The 22,533-nt window shown below is 37.9% G+C and overlaps 1 protein-coding gene and 1 long non-coding RNA gene across 5 annotated transcripts in view; one reads left to right on the top strand and one right to left on the bottom strand.

Annotated features, from left to right (window-relative positions):
- Positions 1–12,740, top strand: part of TTK (TTK protein kinase) — a 30,240-nt gene extending 17,500 nt beyond the window's left edge. For all 3 annotated transcript variants that reach the window (XM_032684265.1, XM_032684263.1, XM_032684264.1), the window contains exons 12-23: positions 1,801–1,982; positions 2,081–2,217; positions 3,714–3,840; positions 4,963–5,055; positions 6,821–6,978; positions 7,069–7,220; positions 8,426–8,550; positions 8,868–8,948; positions 10,868–11,044; positions 11,606–11,696; positions 11,912–12,009; positions 12,487–12,740. In XM_032684265.1, coding sequence (XP_032540156.1) covers positions 1,801–1,982; positions 2,081–2,217; positions 3,714–3,840; positions 4,963–5,055; positions 6,821–6,978; positions 7,069–7,220; positions 8,426–8,550; positions 8,868–8,948; positions 10,868–11,044; positions 11,606–11,696; positions 11,912–12,009; positions 12,487–12,576 — 1,511 coding nt within the window. In that variant the 3' untranslated portion in view covers positions 12,577–12,740. The remainder of the gene's footprint in view (positions 1–1,800; positions 1,983–2,080; positions 2,218–3,713; positions 3,841–4,962; positions 5,056–6,820; positions 6,979–7,068; positions 7,221–8,425; positions 8,551–8,867; positions 8,949–10,867; positions 11,045–11,605; positions 11,697–11,911; positions 12,010–12,486) is intronic.
- Positions 12,741–15,679: 2,939 nt separating this feature from the next.
- LOC116783633 lies at positions 15,680–19,885 on the bottom strand. 2 transcript variants are annotated; one of them, XR_004355770.1, is made up of 3 exons: positions 19,810–19,885; positions 17,576–17,673; positions 15,680–15,778 (listed from the first exon to the last, which is right to left on the bottom strand). It is a non-coding gene; the product is annotated as an uncharacterized LOC116783633 (long non-coding RNA). The 2 variants fall into 2 exon arrangements; XR_004355771.1 differs by having other exon boundaries at positions 17,576–17,733; positions 19,810–19,873.
- Positions 19,886–22,533: the final 2,648 nt, after the last annotated feature.

Genomic DNA, 22,533 nt, shown 5'->3' with positions numbered 1-22,533 from the left:
TTTCATCTGTTAAGTATCTGTCGTCTTTGGTCAACTTCACTGCCCCATGCACATTTACTTATAAATTTTAAATTTATGTCACTTTCAGCATTAACTTGTGTAATACAGTGTTTTCCTCACCTGAGTTTTATCACAGCATAGGCATACATCTTAATCTTTGGGCTAAGTGTACATTAAATAATTTAATGTCGTAGTTACTTTCTTATGAGGGTTCTCAAAAGTATTAAAGCACTTTGTCAAAAGGCGAATTGCCTTTTTTTTCCTATATCCTGCAAAAAATCCTGAATTATTTTCACCTTTTTTTTCCCTATACTCAGTGCAATCCAGTTTGTTAAATTATATTGCAGGAGTCCATTTGTTTGAGAGAATGACACTTGTACTAAATAAATGTGTTCTCTTTAGAGGCTTATTAAATTTCAGTGTCAATCAAATGTGCTATTAACATTTTTATTACTGTAAATGCTTTTGCTTTAAACAGGTTGCTTCAACCTTAACTGTATTGTCATTTTTAGAATTTCAATCCTTTAAAGAAATCTAAGTTCTACTATCATTTGAATAACTGAGATATTTACTGCATTATTAACATACTTTTGGGGAATTATTTTAAAGTTCTTTTAAAAAGAGGAAGTTTGGTGTATTACAGAAATGAATACTTCAGTAGATATTGAGTTATCTAATGCATAGATTTGGATTATTGTGTGAAGTCACCTTATGAAATAGAAATATGGTTGGCAAAGAGACCACCTTACGTTGTGATCTTTCTGGGAAATATTATAACCAACTTGGATTTATAGCAAGTATTTCAGGGCTAGAAAAGTTCAGAAGGTTGCTACTAATGACTTTCCACCAGCACCATGCAATATGGAATGCTTGTACTGATCTTTTACAGTTACTTGCTACTTCAGTGTTTCATCAGAAATCTAGTTCCCTGAAGTGGCTTTCTGATCCTGCTGAAGAAATTAGGTGAAAATGTCTAATGTTGCAAGAGTTGGATTTAGGTTTATGTATATGTACGTATGTATCATAGGGGAAAAAAAAGATTTCATTTGAAAAATGGTGATTCTTCAACTTCAGTGTCCCCTCAACCTCCCATTGAAATATTTCTAACTGATTTGGATTGGGAACAGTTTGGAGTTCAGGTCATGCTTTCTCTGTTTGTGCTTCATTCAAGTTTCCAAATGAATTGCACTCAACTGCTCATCATGGGGTGCTGTTTTCTAGTCATTTGAAAATAAAACTGAACAAACCTGTGAAGGGACACACTTAGGCTGTGCTGTTTACAGCCTGCCCTGTAATCTCCCACCAATTCCATGTCCTGTTACCTCTGCAAAAGGAATCATGAGGTGGAGCATGCCACGTCCCTTTAGGCTTCTGGCTTCAGTCATTGCACTGTGTTATAGGCTGCCTATTGTCACAAGTAACAGACTTCTAACTGGAAATGTTGCAATAAGCTTATCTTCAGTGCTTTATAAACCTGCTCAGTGCTCCAGGATGTTGTGGTACAAATTGTTAACATAATCATATTCTGTGTGTTGGTGAAGGAAACAGTGGTATCTGTTACTGTCACAGTAGTATCCTAAGGTTTTGAAGAAAGTTGCCAGGTTCGTACACTGAACTGAATATGAATCCTGAGGATCATAATAATATTTTTTAATGTCTGATTCCAGTAAATCATCTGTTTATTCTGATCTAGAAAATGGGGTAAAATTATTCTAGAAACTGTGGGATAAATCTGTTAGAATCTGTTTCAAGTATGAAATATCTAGTCTTTTTAATAATCTGTTGTGGTTTTTTTTCCAGAAAATAAAGTTCAGTGTCAGGAGCGGAAAATACTAGAGTCCAAGAGACTGGAAAGTCAACAGCAAGAATGTAGTTTTGATGAAACCTATAGAAAGCAGTTAGATCAGATTAAACTAAACTGTGTTAGCACCAGAAAAAAATGGCCAGTTCAAGAAGCGTCACAGAAAAGCTGCTATAGAGAGGTAAAGTAACAGGAATATGTAGTGCATGTAGCACCAGCCTTCTCGTGTTGAAGAAATTAAAGAAATAAGAAATTAAAAGCTTGCTTTGTCCTTTGTAGAGAAAACCAATGAACCTTGAACAGTCTGGTCATCCTATTTCAAAAGGATTATCACCACCAGATCCTGTTTCTAAGAGAAGTGATCCATCACACGTTTGGGGAACACCAAGCACCACGTCTAATGACTATATGGCCTGGTAAGCCATGTCTCTGAGCTCCATGCTCATGAAGGGTAGGTGGTCTCTCGAAAGACTTAAGCAGGTTTTAATGGGGTTTCTTTAGTTTTTCTGTTCAGATAGCAGACATTCCATGTGCTTCTGTGAAGTGCCTGACTTTGAGATTCAGATCGTATTTAGGGACCTTTACCTTCTCTGTCAGCTTCTCAGTATTTGTATGTACACCATCACATCTGTGAGTAGAGCATTTACCTTTCTCTGACCCCTGCTATGTGATACTTTCTTTTAGATGACTTTTTTTGTGGCTGACAAGCCTTCTAGCTTGATAACTCTGTATCAGTCTATTCCCCATGATGCAAGTGTCTGAGGGTTTTTAAAAATACTGTAAGGAATCTAGAGGCTTGCAGAATTAAGCACTTAAACAAATGCTAGTATTTCCTAACTTATCTATGTGATCTTAAAGTACGCATAAACCCCTATGCCTATGTTGGCAAATCTTTATAATTATATGATTACTTACTATTTTCATAAGTCTCTGGGATGAGTCATTTAGGTCAAGGTTGTATGCTGAGTAAGCACTGTTCTTGTTGGTAGGACCTGTCTCTGTAGCTGTAGAATTTAGAATATATGTAGGGAATGAAGTACATCATCTTATGAAGGAACTTGATAAAAGTAGCCCTTGAATAGATTGGTTTTGCTTCTTTCAAACTTTGATAATACAGAAATTTTAAAAATTCTCATTACATGCAGTATATATACACATGGTAAATATGTAGAATGGCTGAGTGCTTCTGTGTTCAATGAGAACCATCCTTTTGACTGGTTTTGTCCTTTTTTTTATTTTAACTTTTGGGATTTTACTCTACAAAAAAATTCTAGGCATATATGTTCTTTTCCAGTTCTGTTCTTGGCATCACTTTCAGTGGGGAAAAATCAAGTATGTTTGGTAATATAAGTAAATAGATGTTAGACACATCGAGGGAACAAATGAAGAACCCATAGGATTTCTTGTGATCTTTCATTTTCTTAAATACATAATCTTTCTGCTCACATGCAGTATGAGCTAAAGTTCTCAAGGAAATCATGTGAGGATTTTTGAAGTTGTCTGTCTCAATATGCTTACCTAAAAAAAAGGTAGTCTAAAAAGGTTTTAAATAACAGTACGGTGGAGAAAACTAAGTGTGGCTCAAACTGTCTTGTGGTCAGCTCTTCTAGCTTTAGAGTGCTTTCATGTTTCAATTGCTGGGAAGTGCCAGCTAGTGTCTGAAGATGGGGATTTTGTTAGTGTTTTAAAAAGTATTTTCTAAGTATGTTACAGTTTCAGTTTACTTCTAAAGAACTTCTTGATTTAGAAGGTGATGTGGTCTTAATGCTAATTATTGAATGTAGTGGAGGCTTGTGCTCTTGCTAGTCAATAGGGTTTAACTTGCAAGAAGCACTGAAGATTTCAACTTTGTTGTTAAAATAATCTTTAAAAAATACAACTAAGTGCAGATGTTGTTCATAATTTTCTTTAGTTTCAGCACACCAGTTGTAAAGAACAATTTTCTACCAGGAAGTCAAATTTCTACTCCCTACAGCCAGTTTCCTTATTATCTACCACATACTCCATCAACTCCATTTCAAAATCAAGCTGGCTTGCAGGTAACAATTTTAGGCTGTCTTCTGTCATTTTTAAATACATATTTTCATTGGGAACTACTTTAGGTAAAATGTATGTATATATTTTTTTTAATCTAAAATTACTACTCATCTTTCTGGATGTGTAATGGAAAGTAATCTGTATTACTTATTCTCAAAATAACTTTCTTCATGTGTACGTCTGAATCTAGATGAAATAAGTCAGCTCTTGAAAAATCAGTTCAATTGTGTCAACATCCTGAAGCCTTTATGTCTGCAGCCTAAGCCTTTTCAGATCCTACTTAATGACAGAGACAAGAACTAGAGTCTCTATTTTTGTTCTGCTGTGCTTTTGTAGTGCTACTACCCACTACAGTGCAGTACCAATAAAGAGGAGCAATGTGTGTTGAAAACCATGAGCTTAGGGAGGTAAAAAACCCGAAGACTTGCATGTCTCCTCCATTTTGTTAGATTTCACAAATTTGGATGCATTTGTTGTGGCCTGAGATCATGTAAAAATGGGTTACCTTACATGTGCTGCACATTGAGGTAGGAATCTTCCCAACTGTAGATAAAACTAGGGGATAGGCTTAAGCTTCCTACTAGAGGATAAGTATTAATAAATTAATAAACAAAACTTGAGGCCTTTCTATGACTTGGTATAGCAGATATGGGCAAGACAGGCTGTTTCAGCTTCACAACACTGAAATCTCCTGGCTAGTACTTACTTTCAAATAAAATAGTAGGTGGTTTGAGTACAGCTCTCAATTGCATGCTGGGACTGAAAGTCTCTTAGATAGTCTAGTTTCTGACAAGATATGTGAAGAGGGAGGTGTCTCTGATGGTCTGGGAAGCCTTGTTAAAGAACACCCTTTCCTTGATTTCTGTTGTGAAGAGCATTGGTATCTTTTGCAAGAGTTCAGTGGTGTTATGTTACAAGTGATGATCATTATATAAATACTTTTTGTTTTACGGGTCTTTTAGCTTTCATTTAAAGTTTAGCTTTACTGCTTGCAAGCAATTTTATCCTGTTCAGAAAGACCAAGACAACTTAAAGCATTTTAACTTAATAGACAATAGAACCTCTACTAAGTTCTGTTGCATGTATACCAATAGTTATTTCTAACCTTTTCTGTATGTACACAGGTTCCAGCTTCTTTACCTTCACATGAATGTCTTGCCATCAAAGGAAAAGTTTATACAGTGTTAAAGCAAATAGGTAGTGGAGGCTCAAGTAAGGTAAGATGCTCCTTTTATCCTTTTAGGCAATCACTCATTTACACAGTAGTAGTTGTATTGTAAACTCACATAATGACTGCATAGTACTAACATGTACAAAGTGTTTGACCCAGAGAGTCTAGAAATTTGCTGTTTTATTTAGACTTTTTGCTTTTGAAGATAATTTCTATGGTAGAGTGAGCATTAAAATTCCTAATAAAATCAACTCTTCTGTTGTAAAGATGTGCTGTAAGACTGTGTATGTCCTAATGTGAGGGGCTGTAATTCAGGGCAATGTGTTAACATGGTTGGGAAATGAGTGAGTTGTAAGGTTGATTGAGAGTTCCTGAAGTGAAAAGATCATCTCTCACCACTTGCGTAACTTGTGTGAGATGTAGAGTTTGTAGCTATGTCTGAAGTGGTGAGTGAGCAGCTTTTTATAAGGAAATCTGGGCTCATGGGAGCTTGGGAAATAATTTTGCCAAAATCTCTTGGTTTTGTTATAATTCTTTATTTTCTTAACAACATAAGCAGTTTTGCTGTGGGGGACTGTGTCCAAGGCTTTACAGAAGTCCAGATAGATGACATCTGTAGCTCTTCCCGAGTCCACTGATGTAGTCCTTCTGTTACAGAAGGCCACTGAGTTGGTCAGGCAGGACTTGCCCTTGGTAAAGCTGTGCTGCCTCTTTCAAATCACCTCCCTGTCCTCCATGTGCCTTTGCAGAGCTTCTGGGAGGATCTGTTCCAAAGGCATCAAATTAGTTAGAGATCTTTTCCTTTGGGAACCCATGTTAACTGTGCCTGATCATTGCATTGTCCTTTAAATGCCTTTAAGAAGTACCCAGGATGAAATTCTCTGTAACTTTTCCAGAAGCTGAAGTTAGGCTAACAGGTCTGTAGTTTCCTGGGTCTTTCCTCATGCCCTTCTTGTAAATTGGAATACTATTAGCCAGCTTCCAGTCAGCAGGGACCTCTAGAAAGAAGAACTTTCTGTGTTGGCAGTGTACAGTTGTAGAATGGGGTAGGATGGCAGGGACCTCTGCGTGTCACTTCATCTAATAGTCTGCTTAAAGCAAGGCCAAAATGGAGTAGGCTGCTCATCACACAAGCTTTGTTGGACCTCATGGTTTTTTGCGTTTAAGTTTTGAGTATTGCTTAGGATGAAGATTCCACAACCTTTCTGGACAAACTGTTTTCCTGTTGGACTACATGGCGGTGAAAAAAATTTCCAGATATTTAATTGTAATTTTTCTTGTTAGCTGTGTCTGTTGCATCTTGTACTTCAGTGATTCCTGAGGAGTCTTTTTCATACCTTCCCTTTAAATAGGTGAAGACAACAGTAAGATTCCTTGTACCCTTCTCATCCTAAGAATGAACAGATTTGGTGCTTGCAGCCTCTTATGTACCATGTGGTCTAACCTGTAAATGATCTTGGTATGACAAAATGAATGTGCACTGGCAGATCAAACCTGTATCTCTGGGAAGTGTAATTTTGTAATCTTCATGTTAGGAACACTTCAGACTTGTGATGTACTACACCTAGTGAAATACAATGTGGCACCAAGATGGTTTCTGGTAGAGGGTTGTTGCTTTTGTAAGTGGTGCCTTCTTTATTGATTTTTTTTTTTTTCCTTCTTCCTGCTGACTTGGGTGAACTGCTTTGCATTGCTTCTTCCTTTTGAAAAGGTACATTTTTTCTTTTGATATTCTGGCTGTGCTGAGATGAAGGACCATAGTAAATCAGAACTAGGAATGTGTGAAGTTATTAACTGATGCTGTTTTGCAGGTGTTTCAAGTACTGAATGACAAGAAGCAGCTGTATGCTGTCAAGTATGTGAATCTAGAGGAAGCTGATCAACAGACTGTTCAGAGCTATAAGAATGAAATTGCTCATTTGAGTAAACTGCAGCAACATAGTGATAAGATCATTCGCCTTTATGGCTAGTGAGTAAACACTAGTTTTATTTAACCAGTGTCTCTATATTAAAAGATATTTCCTTAACTTTTAACATAAGTACATATATTTATTTTTAGTGAAATTACTGATCAACATATCTACATGGTAATGGAGTGTGGAAATATCGATCTCAATAGCTGGCTTAAGAAGAAAAAAAACATTGATCCATTGGAACGAAAGAGCTATTGGAAAAATATGCTGGAAGCTGTTCACACAATCCATGAATATGGTATTCTTAAATAATTCTCAGTATTTGTATAGGTTATATGGCAGAAAATATGAATGTGTTCTAATTTTGGAGGTGGTATTGTTCTTAATGTTGGTATAAGGTTAGTGATGTTCAAAGATGGGTATTTACTGTATTGTGGAAAAAAAAATGCAGTGAAACAAAAGACAAAGGTAAATCTTGATGCCAAGCAGACTTCACTAACTCAAGGGGGATCTACAAATAACACCATTTGTGTAATGCTTTCTGTTTCCTTACAACAACCAGAAAATATTTTCTGTATTGTACTACAGTGTATACTCCAAATTCTACTTGTTCTCCATTAGATTCAAATTCTAGCCACCCATTCTATCCAAAAGAAGCTTTGACATTAATGGCCACTAATACACAGCACTGTCACCTTTTCTTTGACAGTGTGTCAGCTTCTTCTTAGAGTTTTTCAGTCCTTCCTTTCATCTTTACCTCTGTCATTGAAGTGTATACATCCGTATTCTGTTTGGCTGTATAACATAAAGGAGAGGGCAGATTTGGATCCTTTTCCTGTTTAAGAAAAGAGTGAAGACTAGTGCATATAGCAGAGATCATCACTTCTTTTCAGCACTAGAACATTCAGTGATGTGGCAAACAGCAAAACCAACTAAAATTCAGGCAACATATATACATGTGATGTCTTTGAAACAAACAGTTTTGTAAAATATCAAGAGGGATTGGTTAATTATATAGATAATAACCAAAATTCTTAAGTCATATAAGTCAGTCATTTGAGAAGTCAGTCACGTGTACTCCTCAGTGAATGGTTAGACTAAGCAATAATATTCTTTTATTTCAAGTACCTGCTTAGCTAATTATTTAAGAGAAAGCTACAGGCCACTGAATTGCTCCAGAGCAGAATTTCAGTGCAGCAGCATGCACATAGAGCTAGAGGGAACTGAACTGAGGGAAGCTGCAACTCAAATCTCTTGGAGCTGTTTTGGAGTTCCTGCAGATTTGAGTAAGTAATAATTAAAAGTGTAAACTCATAGAAGTCGTAACTGTTTAAAAAGAAATGGAAACGCTTTAAGGAATCTGCAGAGAATAAATTGGTTTTGGCTGGTTAAAGCTGATCTGCACCTTCTCTCTGTGCAAGAGTTATGGGAATTCAGAATAGAAAACCCCATTATATATCTTGGATTGACTAAACCTGGATTTACTTTAAATTTTTTTTACAGGCATTATTCACAGTGATCTGAAACCAGCAAACTTTCTGATAGTTGATGGAATGTTAAAACTAATTGACTTTGGCATTGCCAACCAAATGCAGCCAGATGTGACAAGCATCATTAAAGATTCTCAGGTGAAATACTTTTGGAAAATCCACGTGCACTTTTCTGTGAAGTGCTATAGTACCTACTGATAATTTTGATTATTGTAATAACTTCAATTAATATTGAAATTTTATGCTGAATGGTTTTATATGTGCATATAAATATTCATGTATATGGATTTTTACATGTTTTTATTGAACAGAATAACAATGGCCTTCAGCTGTAATAGAAATAAATTTTCAATATGCTCTTCAGTGTTTTGGGACAAAAATCTAAGTTTTTATTAAGTGAATTCAATTTAATGCATGCTTCACTTAAAGGAACGGTTTTACCTTTTTATGGCTAGGTTGGGACAATGAATTATATGCCACCCGAAGCAATAAAAGATATGTCTTCCTATGGAGAAAATGGGAAGTCTCGTTCTAAGGTAACATGATCTTTTTTATCCTATTCCCTTCATGTTAAGAAGAAAGTAATTCAGTAATGTATCTTAACACTTGGTTTTCTCAAAATCTTCCATTGAAACTTGAACACAAGAAAATTCTTTGTGCTATAATGATAGTGGGCAGAGATTGAAGGCTAAGGTTAATCTCCCTAACTACTTTACATTTTGCAGATAGAGTTTAGAAAAATATAAGTACTCAATGAATAAGTAAAATTGAAAGTAAAACAGATGCACAGTCTTGGGCATTAGAGGAGCTAATAATAAAATGATAATATCTAAACTGATAATAAGCACAAATATTTTAAAATCAATTTTTATGGAGGAAATATAAGAGTTCCACTATGTTATCAGTGTGAATAGCATCAAACAGTAATATACAGTGAAATACACGAGCCTTTCACGTACCAGAGGTTGTACTGATGACTCATGTTACAAATGTCTTTTGAGCATCTTAAGGGCCCACCATGCTGTGCACCTCTGAAATCACTCCAGGCTAGAGTTTTCAGGGTGTGTTTCTGGGAGGATCTTCCATGGAGTCACGTGAGAGAATCATTCAGTTACTTCTTGGTTGCCTGTTGTGCTGCTTATGCCCCTTTGTTTTAGCTTCGTTCTGCCAAGAATTGGTGAAGCTCTTATGGTACTGTTCACTGCTACACAGCTACATTTCAGCATTCTGCATCAATAACTTGGCTTAGAAAATTCTTTCTGAAAGCAAGAAAATTTGCTTTCTGATACAGACCATTGTTAGTATGTTTGCTTAAACAAGTTATGATGGTGCTTGTGTCACTGTCATATTTTTTAGTTCTTTTAAGTGAGGGGCAGGTTTTGCAAGTAATGAATAATACCTAATAAAGTCTTTCAGAAGATGATACAATGAAGTCTAGTATTCTAGGGCCACATGTACAAGTTCTGTGAATCCTATGAATTTTTCTATGCTACAGAATACTGTGAATTGTAGAAATTTTTATAACATGACCAGGGCAATGGAATGTGAAAGATGAGGAAAGTACTAAAGGGAAGCATTTTTACGCTGGCAGTCAAACTTCAGTTAGGGGGTGCACAGTTAAGTGAAAAACTATTTAAAAAAAAAGAAATCCATACGTATGTGCATGTACACAAAGACTAACTTTTTTAACAGTTGAATGGAAGTTGTATTACATAGTGAAATGGGATCTTGTCTTTCTAAATGCAGGATAGAATATCTTATAAGCGGGTTTTGTTTAAGAATGATAATTTTTACCTTTTTTACCTTTTTAAAAATTGCATGCAAAGTGCGGGCTTGTTCTGGAGCTCGGCTCATTTAAGCAAAAATGTAACCACTGTACTGGGAGTCAGGTTCTCTGTGTTTTCCCCATGTCCTTCCTCTCCCCCACTCTGTGTGCTTTTCTTAAAGTACTTCAGCTTCAACAGGAGAAGTGGAGAGTTGTCCTGCAAAGAACAGCCGGGGTGTGGTGGTGGAAATGTGGATCTGAATCCTTGAAACCCCAAGGAACTGAACTGTGGCTTTCAACTTTGGGGACATAGCTGTGTTGTCTCACTGTTTTCTGGATTGAATTAATTTAGTATGCTTTTACTTGTGTTTATTTATAAATCTAAAATTAGAATTCAGCTGCTCAGCTTGTTAAGGACTAACTTTAATTTTATTTTAAGTTAGTTCTTCGAGTAAGTTGATTTTCAAAAATAATAAGAATAGCTTTTCTTATGGAATGACGCCACATCACTGTCTTAGTAGATAATGGCATGCTGCCTTGGTGATTTTGTGTGATAGTTACTAAGATGTGGTATCCAATGGAAAGTGGATATGCTGTTAAATGAAACGACTGTACAATTACATGATAAATTGACTGAAGGGGCAGTTTCTTAAGTGAGAAGTAATCTTTAATTTTTTTTTTAAATATTAGATAAGTCCCAAAAGTGATGTGTGGTCATTGGGATGCATTTTGTACTGTATGACATACGGAAGGACTCCGTTTCAACACATAACAAGTCCAATAAATAAACTACATGCTATTGTTGATCCCAGTTATGAAATAGAATTCCCAGATATTCCTGAAAAGGATCTTCAAGATGTGCTAAAGGTAACTTTCCCTTAAGGTTAAGTTTAATTTAAATAATGGCAATTTCTTTATTTAAAGCGTATTTTCTAAAACTAAATGAGTTGTGCTTGAGAGACTTTTTTCCACAAATAAATGCTCACTGCTACTTGTAGTAACAGATCTTATTCCAAAAGAAGATTTAATGAAGCTAGTTACTTCATATACTTTCCATATTAAAGTCTATTTTCAGCTTAATACCAAATAAATAAATACCTAAAGTGGTCTGACTTAACTCCTTTGACTCCAAGTAAATACAGTAGTTTTTGTACTTGCCATCCCTTTCCCTCACCCTGCATATTTGCCTGCTTTTTGCATATTTGTCTGTGCTTTTGCTCGCCCTATTTGTGTTGCTGAGCAGGTAACAAATTGAAATCCAGAAACACTTATCCTCTTAACTTTCCAATTTCATTGTCATTTTGTGTAGTTTGGCAGTAAGAAGTTTTGACATGCATCTATGGGGTCTTTTAAATATCCTGACTGTTAATTCGTAGGAAAATTCTTAATTCATAGGTAAAGCATTCTTCCTCTTTTTTTCATTTCCAGCGCTGTTTAATAAGAAATCCTAAACAAAGAATATCTGTTTCGGAGTTGCTGGTACATCCCTATGTTCAAATTCAAAGTCATTGTCAAACAGGTACATTTATTTGAAAATGCATTTTATTGAATAATATTTATATCTGCTTAAAAAAGGCTTTACTTGTATATGTACTTTACACTTGTTGTCATAACTCAATTTTATGTGGTGCCTATGTCTGCTTCAGAAAAGATTTCAGTGTATTAGTTCTTAAACCTCTTAAAAACTGCGCTGGTAATGTATACAACTTCAACATAATTATAAATTAACTGCAGATGTCCCAAGTGCAAAAGGAACAACAGAGGAAATGAAACGCATCCTTGGCCAGCTTGTTGGCTTGAATTCTCCCAACTCTATTTCTAGAGCTGCAAGGGTAAGTAAATTTTGGTTTGTTTTTTTTTTTTTTATATGAGGCTGAACAAATAATTATCCTTTTAACAATATCATGATGTTTGTGTCCACTGATTTTCATATCGTATAAAGCTTGCCCACCCTGAGTAGACAAATATCTCTCTCCTTCCATGCTGGTGTTTCCATATCAGAGACAAGTAATGGAGTAAACTTGATTTTAAATCTCTGCAACTGGTTGGTTCTCTACTGACTTGTGAAGCTCTATAAGTTTGCTCACACTGCTAATTCAGCTCATCTATCTTCTTTTAGGCACTATGTTGCATTACAACTGGTGCAACTGGGCTGTCTTAAAACTGTATTTTTATTTTCTGGAGAAATTCTGGTGTGGAATACCATAGTATGTGATTTATATCAAGTGGTAATGTTTGTTATGTGGTTTAAATCCATGTGCAATACAACTGCGTTCACCTGAATAATTTGTGTGTTTGTTGACTTTCAGACTTTATATGAACAGTGCAACAGTGGTAAAAGTCTTGATGTATCAGCATTTGCGGAACTTGGCAGTCAAAAAACACGGACAACAAAATGATGTACTACAGTTCAGGATGCAACACGTTTGGTTTGTTTGATAAGTATTTTGTGCTGCTAGCTTTTAAAGGACACTCAGCATGAAGTTTGCATTTTTATATGTTCCTTGTGTTCTTTTGATAATGCTTGCAGGTCATTAAAAAGAATTTAATTGAATGATTTTCACCATGGACTCTTTCACTCCTTGCATACTACTTGGGTTGAACAAAGACAATGGCTACTTGGTGATTATAGTCTGTTACTTACAAAGCACTACAGTGTCTGGAGTACAAAAACTTGTATGAGAATCTGAGTTCTCTTATCCCTCTGAAGCTAAAATTTAAAAAATTCCAAAAATGCCAATTGATGTACACAAAAAACTTGTAAATATCTCTTGAGATCTCCTGTGGCATGAACAGAGTGTTAGGCTTTTCTGTCCTTTGCCAAGAAATACCTCGTGTCCAGTTTTGACTGTAACTAAGGAAATAAGCACTCTGTATAAGCCATCAGTTATAATACTGAGAGAGGTGTTAATGATAGATGTAAATGTTACCCAGTTTTTGAGCTGTTCCTGTGGTTAAGTGGTATGATGGAAGCATCAGTGCTGTTATGAATTTATATGAATAAAATGGCTTTTGTTCTATTAAAAATGCTACTATAAATCTACTAGGCTTTTCCAATTCCAAAATAGTAGAAAACCCTTTAAGATCCATGATGGTCAGAAATCACTAATTTGGATTTTTAAAAGCTTTAATACTAACCACACTCTAAATTGCACTGAATGTAGCAGAACTGTTTTTTACTCTGATTCTTATTGGATTCTTTGAGGTTTGTTTTAACTCATTTACAGCTGATGAAAATGTATGAAAGATGTTAAAATAATGACCAGTAATTTTAAATTGGAACAATAACTTCAGTTTCATGACAATTGCCATGTTGTCCCAAGCACTGGAGTGCAAGTCAAGTGCCTGGAGATTCTTTCTGCCTCTGTGGTGGAGGTGGATGTTCATAGCAGTTCCACCATCCATAGGCTGCCTGGCAGGTCAGTTGTCTGGGGCTGGGAGACAATCGTCATTCTTGCTGCCAGAATTTTACTTTAACCAACACATCTTACTCCCTTGGGAAGATATGGCTGGAGTTCAGAGAATTCTAATAATCTACTTTGAGCATTGCAAAATACTGAGTGGTAGTTTGATATTCTAAGGATATGGATATTGTTCTTGAGGACTTTTGGTTTGACCCTATAAAAGGGGAACTGCTGCAGCCATTGCCATGTGTATTAGCAGGGCTGAGAACTTTGTTCTCTTTGTCTAGGTAAGATTATCTTATAGGAATAGGCATATTTTGCTGCATGCTCTCTTCTGCTTGCCATTGGTGTTTATGGGGAATCACTGTTGTCAACATCTGTTAAATGAAATGTGTTACTTTTTATACTGGAATGCAGCTCTTCCTGCGGTAGTCCAGATACAGAATGGCAGCTGTGCTTTGCATGATTCTTCAGCTCACAGCATAACCATTTTCCATGCTTGCATACTGAGCAATAATAGTTTATTAGTATCACTCAGAGCCCTATCACAATCTCTAGATCTGGAGTTAATAGCAAAGAAAAGAGATATTTACAATTCACTACTTGGACACTATACATGGAGGAAAGACTTTATTTCAGTGTGTTCTTGCTATCTTTCCTGCCACTGATTTAACACTGTTGGATGATTTTATGACCCTGTAAGAACTGAAGAATGAGAGAGAAGAACATGAGAGAGAGCACAACATGAAACTCATAAGAATTGTATTTTTTCCCCCAAACTTTAGTAGCTTTGCTTTTCAAATGAGGTTTTCAGAGCTTGCTAATATAATAAAAGCACTGCTTGATAGAAGGGAAAGTTTGTTCTTAGTTATTTCATTTTGAAAACAGCACAACTATTTGAAGAAGTAGCTTTTAAAAAAGTCTTTAATGAAGAATTGTATATCTGTAATTTTATCAGACCTCAGCTTAACGTCTGTGTTTCAAAACTCTATGCCCTCACCACCTTTATAGGCCAGTTAGGCCTATCCTCCTATGATGGAGCAAATGCTTGTAAAAGAGCTTTATTCTGGGGTGTAGTGTTCCTGTGTCTGTTCAGCACCTGCCCTCCCTTGTTTCAGGTTAGCAGTGATTTTCCGCTTTACGCAGGGAATATGATAAGGGGTAGGAATTATTCCTGGTAGCAGGCTGGTCTGGGAGGAGAGCTGAAGCAGGGGATGCAGAGAATGTGTGCTCACCCCAGTGTTGGAGCACAGGCAGGAACAGCACATCTCCCTTGTAAGGGCAAACTTGGAATGATAAACTTAACTTTGTTGTTGATCTCATTGTCATTATATGAAACAGAGTGTGGAATCTCAATTAGTCATCTGTTGGGGTAGAAGATAATTATCCCATATTTCTAAGGAAAAAGAATTTTTCCCTTTAATGGTCTTGTTCTTTCTGAATTTTTTTTTTTAAATCCCAGACTTTAATGCATAATGAATACAAATGCTAGTGGTACTCCAGTTGTCTGTTTAGTATTTATATAAGTTCTCAAGCTTGCAGCTAATGAGGAAAAATGTTATTGTTCTACACATTTCATATTCTAAACTGTTTGGGAGACTACTTACGGTGTGGAAACTGAAACACTATTTCTGGCATTCTCAGTAGAGGGGGGAGAGTATCAGTCTCTTCAGGGAAAACCTTGTGAAGAAAATCTTTACAGAAACATCTTTTCAGGGAGTTGTTATTGACATGTTTCCCAACTACTTGTCTAGATTACAGATCTTGAAAAATTTCTGCATAATTATTCTAATGTTGTAATTGTTATCTTTTGGCAGTTTTGCTTCTCTAGTTTGTGTTGAATACTGAGAAGCAGTACTTCATGCCTTATTTTTCTCTTGTACTGTATGGTTTATCAAACCTTTCTTTCATTGCATGACTGCTAAAGAACCCACAGGAAATATAACTGGTGTGAGAGGGAGCTTATGGAAAGAGGCCTCGGGCTGATGAGAGGCAGTGGGTTGTTATCAGTCATCCCTTTTAAATAAGTTTCTTCCATTGCAAATGAGTAATTGATTTATACTTCTTCCCCACATCAGTGATATGCTACAAGATGTCTGTCTACCTTGGCAGCTGCTACTTACCAGTCTTCAATCTATTTCAGGGGTTTTTTTTCTGCTTTACAAACATCCATCTCCCTTCTCAGATTCTGCTGGATCTGAAAAGCGTAAGGGAAGTACAGAATAGCTATGTGTGATTATTAGCTTTAAAGAACAGAAAATACCAGAACTACCATCTTAAATGTCAAGTAATAGGTAGCTATCTGAAACTTTCTCAAGGTTGCAAAATGCCCATTGTGCATTACTGTCCCCCTCAAGGCCATGTTTCAGGACATTTTGTGTGTATAAAATGGGAGGGAAGATGGCTGACTAAACCAGAGTATATATCTCTCTATATATAATACTGTATCAGCTAATATTGAGTTACCACAGCTACATGAAGAGTAGAAAAGTAAATTCAGCTGACACTAAAAAAACCTAACTGCAGAAGGGTGACTTGCTTTTTTATTGATGGATGGGTATAGCATAACTCAGTCTCCAGCTTCCTCATGAAGGGAAGAGGAGGGGCAGGCACTGATCCCTTCTCACTCGTGACCAGTGACAGGACCTGAGGATAGCCCCAAGCTGGGTCAGGGGAGGTTTAGGTTGGATATTAGGATAAGGTTCTTCATCCAGAGGGTGGTTGAGCGCTGGAACAGGCTCCCCAGGGAAGCGGTCATGGCACCACGCCTGAGTTCAGGTTGCATTTGGGCAAAGTTCTCAGGCACATGGTGGTTCTTGGAGTGGTCTGTGCAGGACCAGGAGTTGGATTTTGATTCTTGTTGGTCCCTTCCAACACAGGACATTTTATGATTCCATGATTCTATGATTCAGCCTGACCAGCTGCATGATTAGTTGGAATTCAAACACTAAATGGAGTTCAAGTTTTGCAGGCTCTGCTCTTGTAGTCTGTCTTGGTGTGACAACACCCAGAATTGAGTCCTTGACAAATATAAGAAAAGGAGACTGCTTGCTTGCTGCCTCTCCCAGGACACTTGACCAAGGAGCAAGACAAATCCATGCACAAATCTATCCTCATGGTGCTGGAGGAGTCAGACTCCTGCTTATCTAGCCTTGTGGAAAGAACTCTAAGGTCCTACTGCTGAACATGTGGCTAGGCAGGAAGGAAATGGTTAAATCCCAAACAGTCACAAGTGCAGAGCAGTGTATGAGTTAGTCTGAAGGAAAGTGGTCAAATTGTTGCTCTGTTTTGGTCACTCCTGTGTGTTTCTGTTCTTTCTTTCTTTAAGCCCTTGATATTGGTTTCATGCTAAACAGCTGATTCTGGGAATGGTGATAAGTATCAAATTAAAAAATAAAGTTGAAGTAAACTTGAGTTCTAGTACACCCCTAGAAGTCTAACTTACTCCTGAGCTCCTCAGCAAGGGTCACTGGCTAATCCTGGCAGATGCCAGTTATGGCAACTAAGTACTAAAAACTGCTTGCTTCTCCCTTCTGGTTGTCTATGCTCTTATTGCCTTGCTGGTCCCTCAATTTTGTATGAGTTCTGAGCAGCAAGGATAAAACAAATACTACTTTATCATATTTCTCTCTTTGACACTCTTATGGCTAAGACACATCCTGTTTCAGCTAATAGAGAAGTATTCTCTTCCTGCTGGATGCGTGTATCTCCTCCCAGTTTGGTTATCTGTGCCCACCTGCCAAGAACGTGAAGCTTTGTCAGGGAGCTGGTATAGTGTGCCCTTGTTTGCTTGCTGCTTCTCATAAAGTAATTAAGAGAGAAATCTTGCAAGATAAAGTCCATAAAGAATGGAGCAGGCAATACAGTGTGATTTACTCATAGGAGATAGAGGTGTACACCTGTATGGGCACAGAAAGAGTCTTTGTACAGCCTACCCATACACTTTCATGGGAGTTGCTGAAATGAAACCTGAGATAAAAATCTGACTTCTCACCTCAATTCCTCCACTTGGCAAGTAGAATATCCACAGCTAAACGTGATGCAATTCCAACATGCTGGCTCTAATCAGATGAGTTGCTAAAATCCAGGCAGCTTTTGCAATGAAAGATATGACTAATTTAATGTGGAATAGTGGTACTACTATTCTGAACCCTGAATAAACACAAGGAATAGGTCAGTTATTAAACAGTCTCAGTCCATTAGTCTTAACTCTTACAGTATTGTAAGGATCTCTGCCTTGTCTCTATACCCACTTCATATGCAAATTATGTTATAAGTGCAGGTAAGCTTTGAATAGCTGATTGTTACATGCTCTGTCTATGTCTCAGGTTTTTTCTCTGTCTTATATAGCTGTTGAAAACCAATTAAAAATACAATGAAGTAACTATATTTAAGGAATTAGGTTGATTCTTGCTTCCTGTTTAATCTTGGATAGAATCATTTAGGACCTTTAAGATCAAGTCTAACTGAACCTAGCTCTGCCAAATCATGGCTAAAATATTTCTGCGAGTCTTATCTCTTTACATTTCTTGTCTCATCTGTTTAGAGTTTGGCAGAAAGCTGTTCAGTGCCGTGAACCCGTACAGTGCTGCTTGTGTTCAGTGACTTGGCGGGGGATAAAGCTCTTGATGCTGCTATTGCAGAGAGGCATCGTACTTTAAAATACTCTTAAGAGGCATAAAATTTGTCATCCACAAATTTTTGGATTTGTGGTTTGGATGTTCATGCAATGGGCATGATATGCAGACACACAGTTCTGTGCAGCAGAAGGCAGTGAAGTCTCCTCCATGGTGGCTGAGGAACGCTGGGCACTGCAGCAGCTGCTGTGTGATGGAGGGAATCCTGAGCCATCCACTAGGAAGCACTGACCAAAATTTTGGGAAGGGACCTCAGTAATGAGACAAGCAGGAGTCTTATCTCTTTAGTAGGACTTGGGTACCTGACTCAAAGGTGAGTGGTTGCCTGAATCTTTTAGTCTAATCTTGGGACTTCACATTTGCAGTGCTGGACCTCTGCTAAGACATTTCCTAACTGGTGTGTGCTGGGCAATGCAAATGTGAACAAAGAATTGGTTTTAGGGAGAGCAGATGAATATCCAAAGAAATCCTGGCTTTTGGCATGTATTTTGCCTGGAGTTAGAGGATGCTTCTGTTGCTGCTCTAGCTTCTTCTCTGGGAAGAGAAGATTGACAGAAAAACCAAGTCACCTGCATCAGTGTTCAGAGCTGAGGAACTCAGAAATTTTTGTGTAAGAGCCATGCTCTGTTAGAGGTAAGTCCAAGGAACAATTTGAAATTGGTGTGCAGCTCTTTAGGACAGTTGATAAAGCTCTCTGGGCCCAGGTGGTATTGACTGCAGAAGTCTAAAGGACTTTCCAATAGATGTTCTAGAGGTCCTGTGGGATTTTTAAATTAGCCTTAGGAACCCAGAAATGGAAGGCAGTAAATGTGATACTGGTCTTCAAGCATGTTGGAGCTTGTAAATTAGACTACTAAATATGCCTTCCATAATAAGTAAAACCTGTGTTGCCAGAACATGAAGAAATTCACATGGGAGGAATGTATCTTAATATACATCTAACACAAGGGGCTTTGGAGTGGTATTTGGGGAAGAGTCTTCTGCATTATGCATAGTTCCCTGAAAATGTCTGCCAAACCCTTGTACTGAAGGACCTAATTAGGCTGTTAATTAATGGGAGAGGAAGAGAACACAACAAATTATTGGTGTACTGCTACATAAATGCATTTGGTTTGAATGCTGTCTGCAGTCCCTGAAAAGGATCTAGTAAAGCTAGAGAATATAGAGAGAAACAGTGAAAGGGTCCAAAGAGATGGAAATTACTTCCATACAAGACTAAAGGCTGTATGACTTCCTTAGGAAACTATTACTCTGGCTGAGGTGGTATAGGATAGGATAGGATAGGAGGAATCAGCATTGCGTAGGGATAGGACCTGATGAAATGATCAGTCAGACTTTTAGAAATGGATGAAAGGAAGATACCAGAGTTCAGTATGCAAAATGTAAGTGCATCTGGAATTAGACTAGTGGGGGATATTGAGGAAGCCAAAAGTATCAGCCTGTTCAAAAAGAGATTGGATACATTCAGGGAGGTTAGGATGATCCTTGGCACTGGATGCAAGTGGTGAGATGTAATCTCTGGCTTGGGAATTCCTTCTAAACCTCTGATCTCAAGCACCTGGGATGTTTTGCCAGAAATGGAATTGCTTACCTTCCTGAAAGGATTCATGTTGGAAAAGGATTTCAGACCACACTGCCCTGTGCTCTGACCCACTGTGACAACAGATTCCTTAATTGGAGCCCTTTGGTTGGGTTTCTTTGGATACCAGATACTTGATTTCAATCTCCGTGCCTGTCAACATGACAATTTTCGCAAGCAGCATTCAGATGTATTTGAATAGATACATCAGTGTCAACTGAAAAGCAGTCATGTTTTAGCAGGCATCTTGTGCACTGGCAACGGCCATATCTGTACAGCATTATCTTGCTTCCCACTCCCCTTCTTCCTGAGCCACTGCCTCAAGTAGTCATGCAGGTTTTCTAACTTTGCTGGAACTTCCTTGCTGAGATTGCATGCCATACCTCAGACGGGCACCTGGAAGCTAGGATCATGGCGAAGGCTTTTGCCTGGATGTCAGCTGGGAGCAAAGCTACAGGAAAGCAAGTAGCAGGATGGTCAACTACAGTACTCTGTAGTAGGAACAGGGCTCAGGTCTGCTTGTCAGAGGTTTTGTCTTCAGGTTTTGTCCTGCAGATGCACTTATAGGTTCTGTGTACACCCTATGGCTTTCTCTACTCGTCTTGTAGCCCGTACTGACCTAGTTGGCACTAAGTCACACTTCACACGCTGCCTGCTGATAATGCTGGCAGCAATTCCTGCCGGCAGCTTAGGTCGATGCAGGTCGTGATGTTTCAATAGCCACTTTGGCACTCTGGTGGGTTTTTTGGTATATGGGTGGGTCTACAACCAGTCCTGCAAAACTTGTTTAACTAGCCCTTCCTTTGTACAGTTCCCTGTGTGCTCAGTCTTCCCACACCACCTTGCCTCACACTTTGCTATATGCATGTCCTTACACCCTGTTTCAGGGCAATAGCTGGATGCTTTCCAGTGATGGTTTCATGGGGAAATGCCAATTCAAGGAGTTCACGGTGTTTCTTCCAAATTCTTCTGGGTTTCACTTTAGAGTGGTGCCTGGTGTCATTTGGGTAGACTCTTGCCATAATTCCAAACATAAGGCCTCTATGTCCTGGAGTTTAGGTCCTTTCAGGATCTGGAGTAAGCCTGCTGAAAAATAAAGAGCCCAGAGCATTTGCTGTTCACTTTGTGGCCTGTCATTATATTGGAGCGTTAAATCTTGTCCCTTCAAACACTGGTCAAGGATGTGTTTGAATTTAGAGAGGTTCTAGTTCATGGAATACTAGTGAAAAAGTAAACTTTCCTGTATATCGGACATCCTGGTTTTGGTTGTTTGCAAACCTGTATGTTCCCAGAAGGGATGTGCATAAAGACTGGCTTGTAATGAGTCAGTCCATAAACATTACTGATGCATGAGTTGTGCATCCAAAGTTGGTGCGTCCAAGCACATTTTCCATAAAAGCTTATTCATCTTACCTCCTTACAGTAAACAGGAGTCACTACAAGTGCAGGCTTGCTTATTTTATTTACTGAAATATACCTCTCTTAATTTTGTTATTATAATAACTTGAAGTTTATATTGAGATAAGGTATCACAGAGGTTCACTGATTTTCATCCTAAGCATCTCTTAGAACATCACAGCCTAATAATGAAGAATTTTCCTAAGACAGGCCAAGCATAAAAGAAAGATGACGGTAATGAATGCAGGACTAGATGAAGCATCCACTTCCTTCTAAAGCAAAACTATGTTCTAGTTCCTGGTATGAATGGATCCAATCAAAAAACCCCCCAAAAAACCTGAGCACAGAACAAAGCAAAAAAGCCTAACCAGAAACAGGGAGGTGCTGCATCCCCACTTGTCTGTCTGCTGAGCTGTTATGAGCCTCTGAGAGGGTGCCTGTCCGTTCTCCAGCTTTTCCCCAGCCTTCCTTCTTGGCTAAGTGAGTCAGGCTTTTCTGTAGAGCGTTTTTCTGACCCAGCTACTAACCTGTCTTTGCCCTTTTGCACATCCTGATTGACCCCATTCAAAGAAGATGAATTGGAAATTGAATTATTTCAGAAGTCTCACTAGGTACCTTTTTAGAGGGAAATATTAACACTACTTTATCTTTTTAGGAAATACTTATCTGAGTACAATCCCTAGGGTTTGTACTCTTTTATTGTCTCAAGCATAATTGTTGTCTCATTAGTTATGATTCATAACTAATAAAAAAAAATTACTAATGAAGAACTCCTCTTCCACCCTCCCTTTTTCGCTTCCAACTGCTTTTTCCCTTCCAAGCTCACAGCACACAGGTGAAATGCTTTGCTTTTGTTTCTAGATGCTTGACCTGATCTTTGTGTGATTGAGTTTACTGCAACCTATTTTTACCTCTGCCCATGAAGATCACCACTTAGACCTGAATTACTGATCCTGAATTGAGGATGATAAAGGTAGAGGGAATGATAAATTTATTTAGAATATTGGTTTTGTCATTAATGAAAATATTGTCTGTGATCCTTAAGCTTGAAGGAGCCCCATGAGCCTCTTTCAGCCTACTGGATCTGGTTTTGCTTTGCACTGAGCTCCTCAGGCTTCTGATTTCTTTCTGACCAGCATGATAACATCCAAATTCACATGACTAGCAAGAACGTTAGTACTGTATATTGTTGTCTGTCTTAATGGTTCACTTTTTTCCCCATTGTAACCAGTAAGAAGTTGTTTTGCCAGAAGATGCATGTGAAGAGATATGCAATGCCTCCTGATCTGCTGACTGTCATGAGGAAAGACTCTTTCTAGTAGGGTCTGATTTATCATT

This window comes from Chiroxiphia lanceolata, chromosome 3, assembly GCF_009829145.1.
Source record: "Chiroxiphia lanceolata isolate bChiLan1 chromosome 3, bChiLan1.pri, whole genome shotgun sequence".
Lineage (NCBI taxonomy): Eukaryota > Metazoa > Chordata > Aves > Passeriformes > Pipridae > Chiroxiphia > Chiroxiphia lanceolata.
The sequence above is the reverse complement of the archived record's forward strand: the minus strand, read 5'-3'. Positions and strand labels throughout refer to the sequence as shown.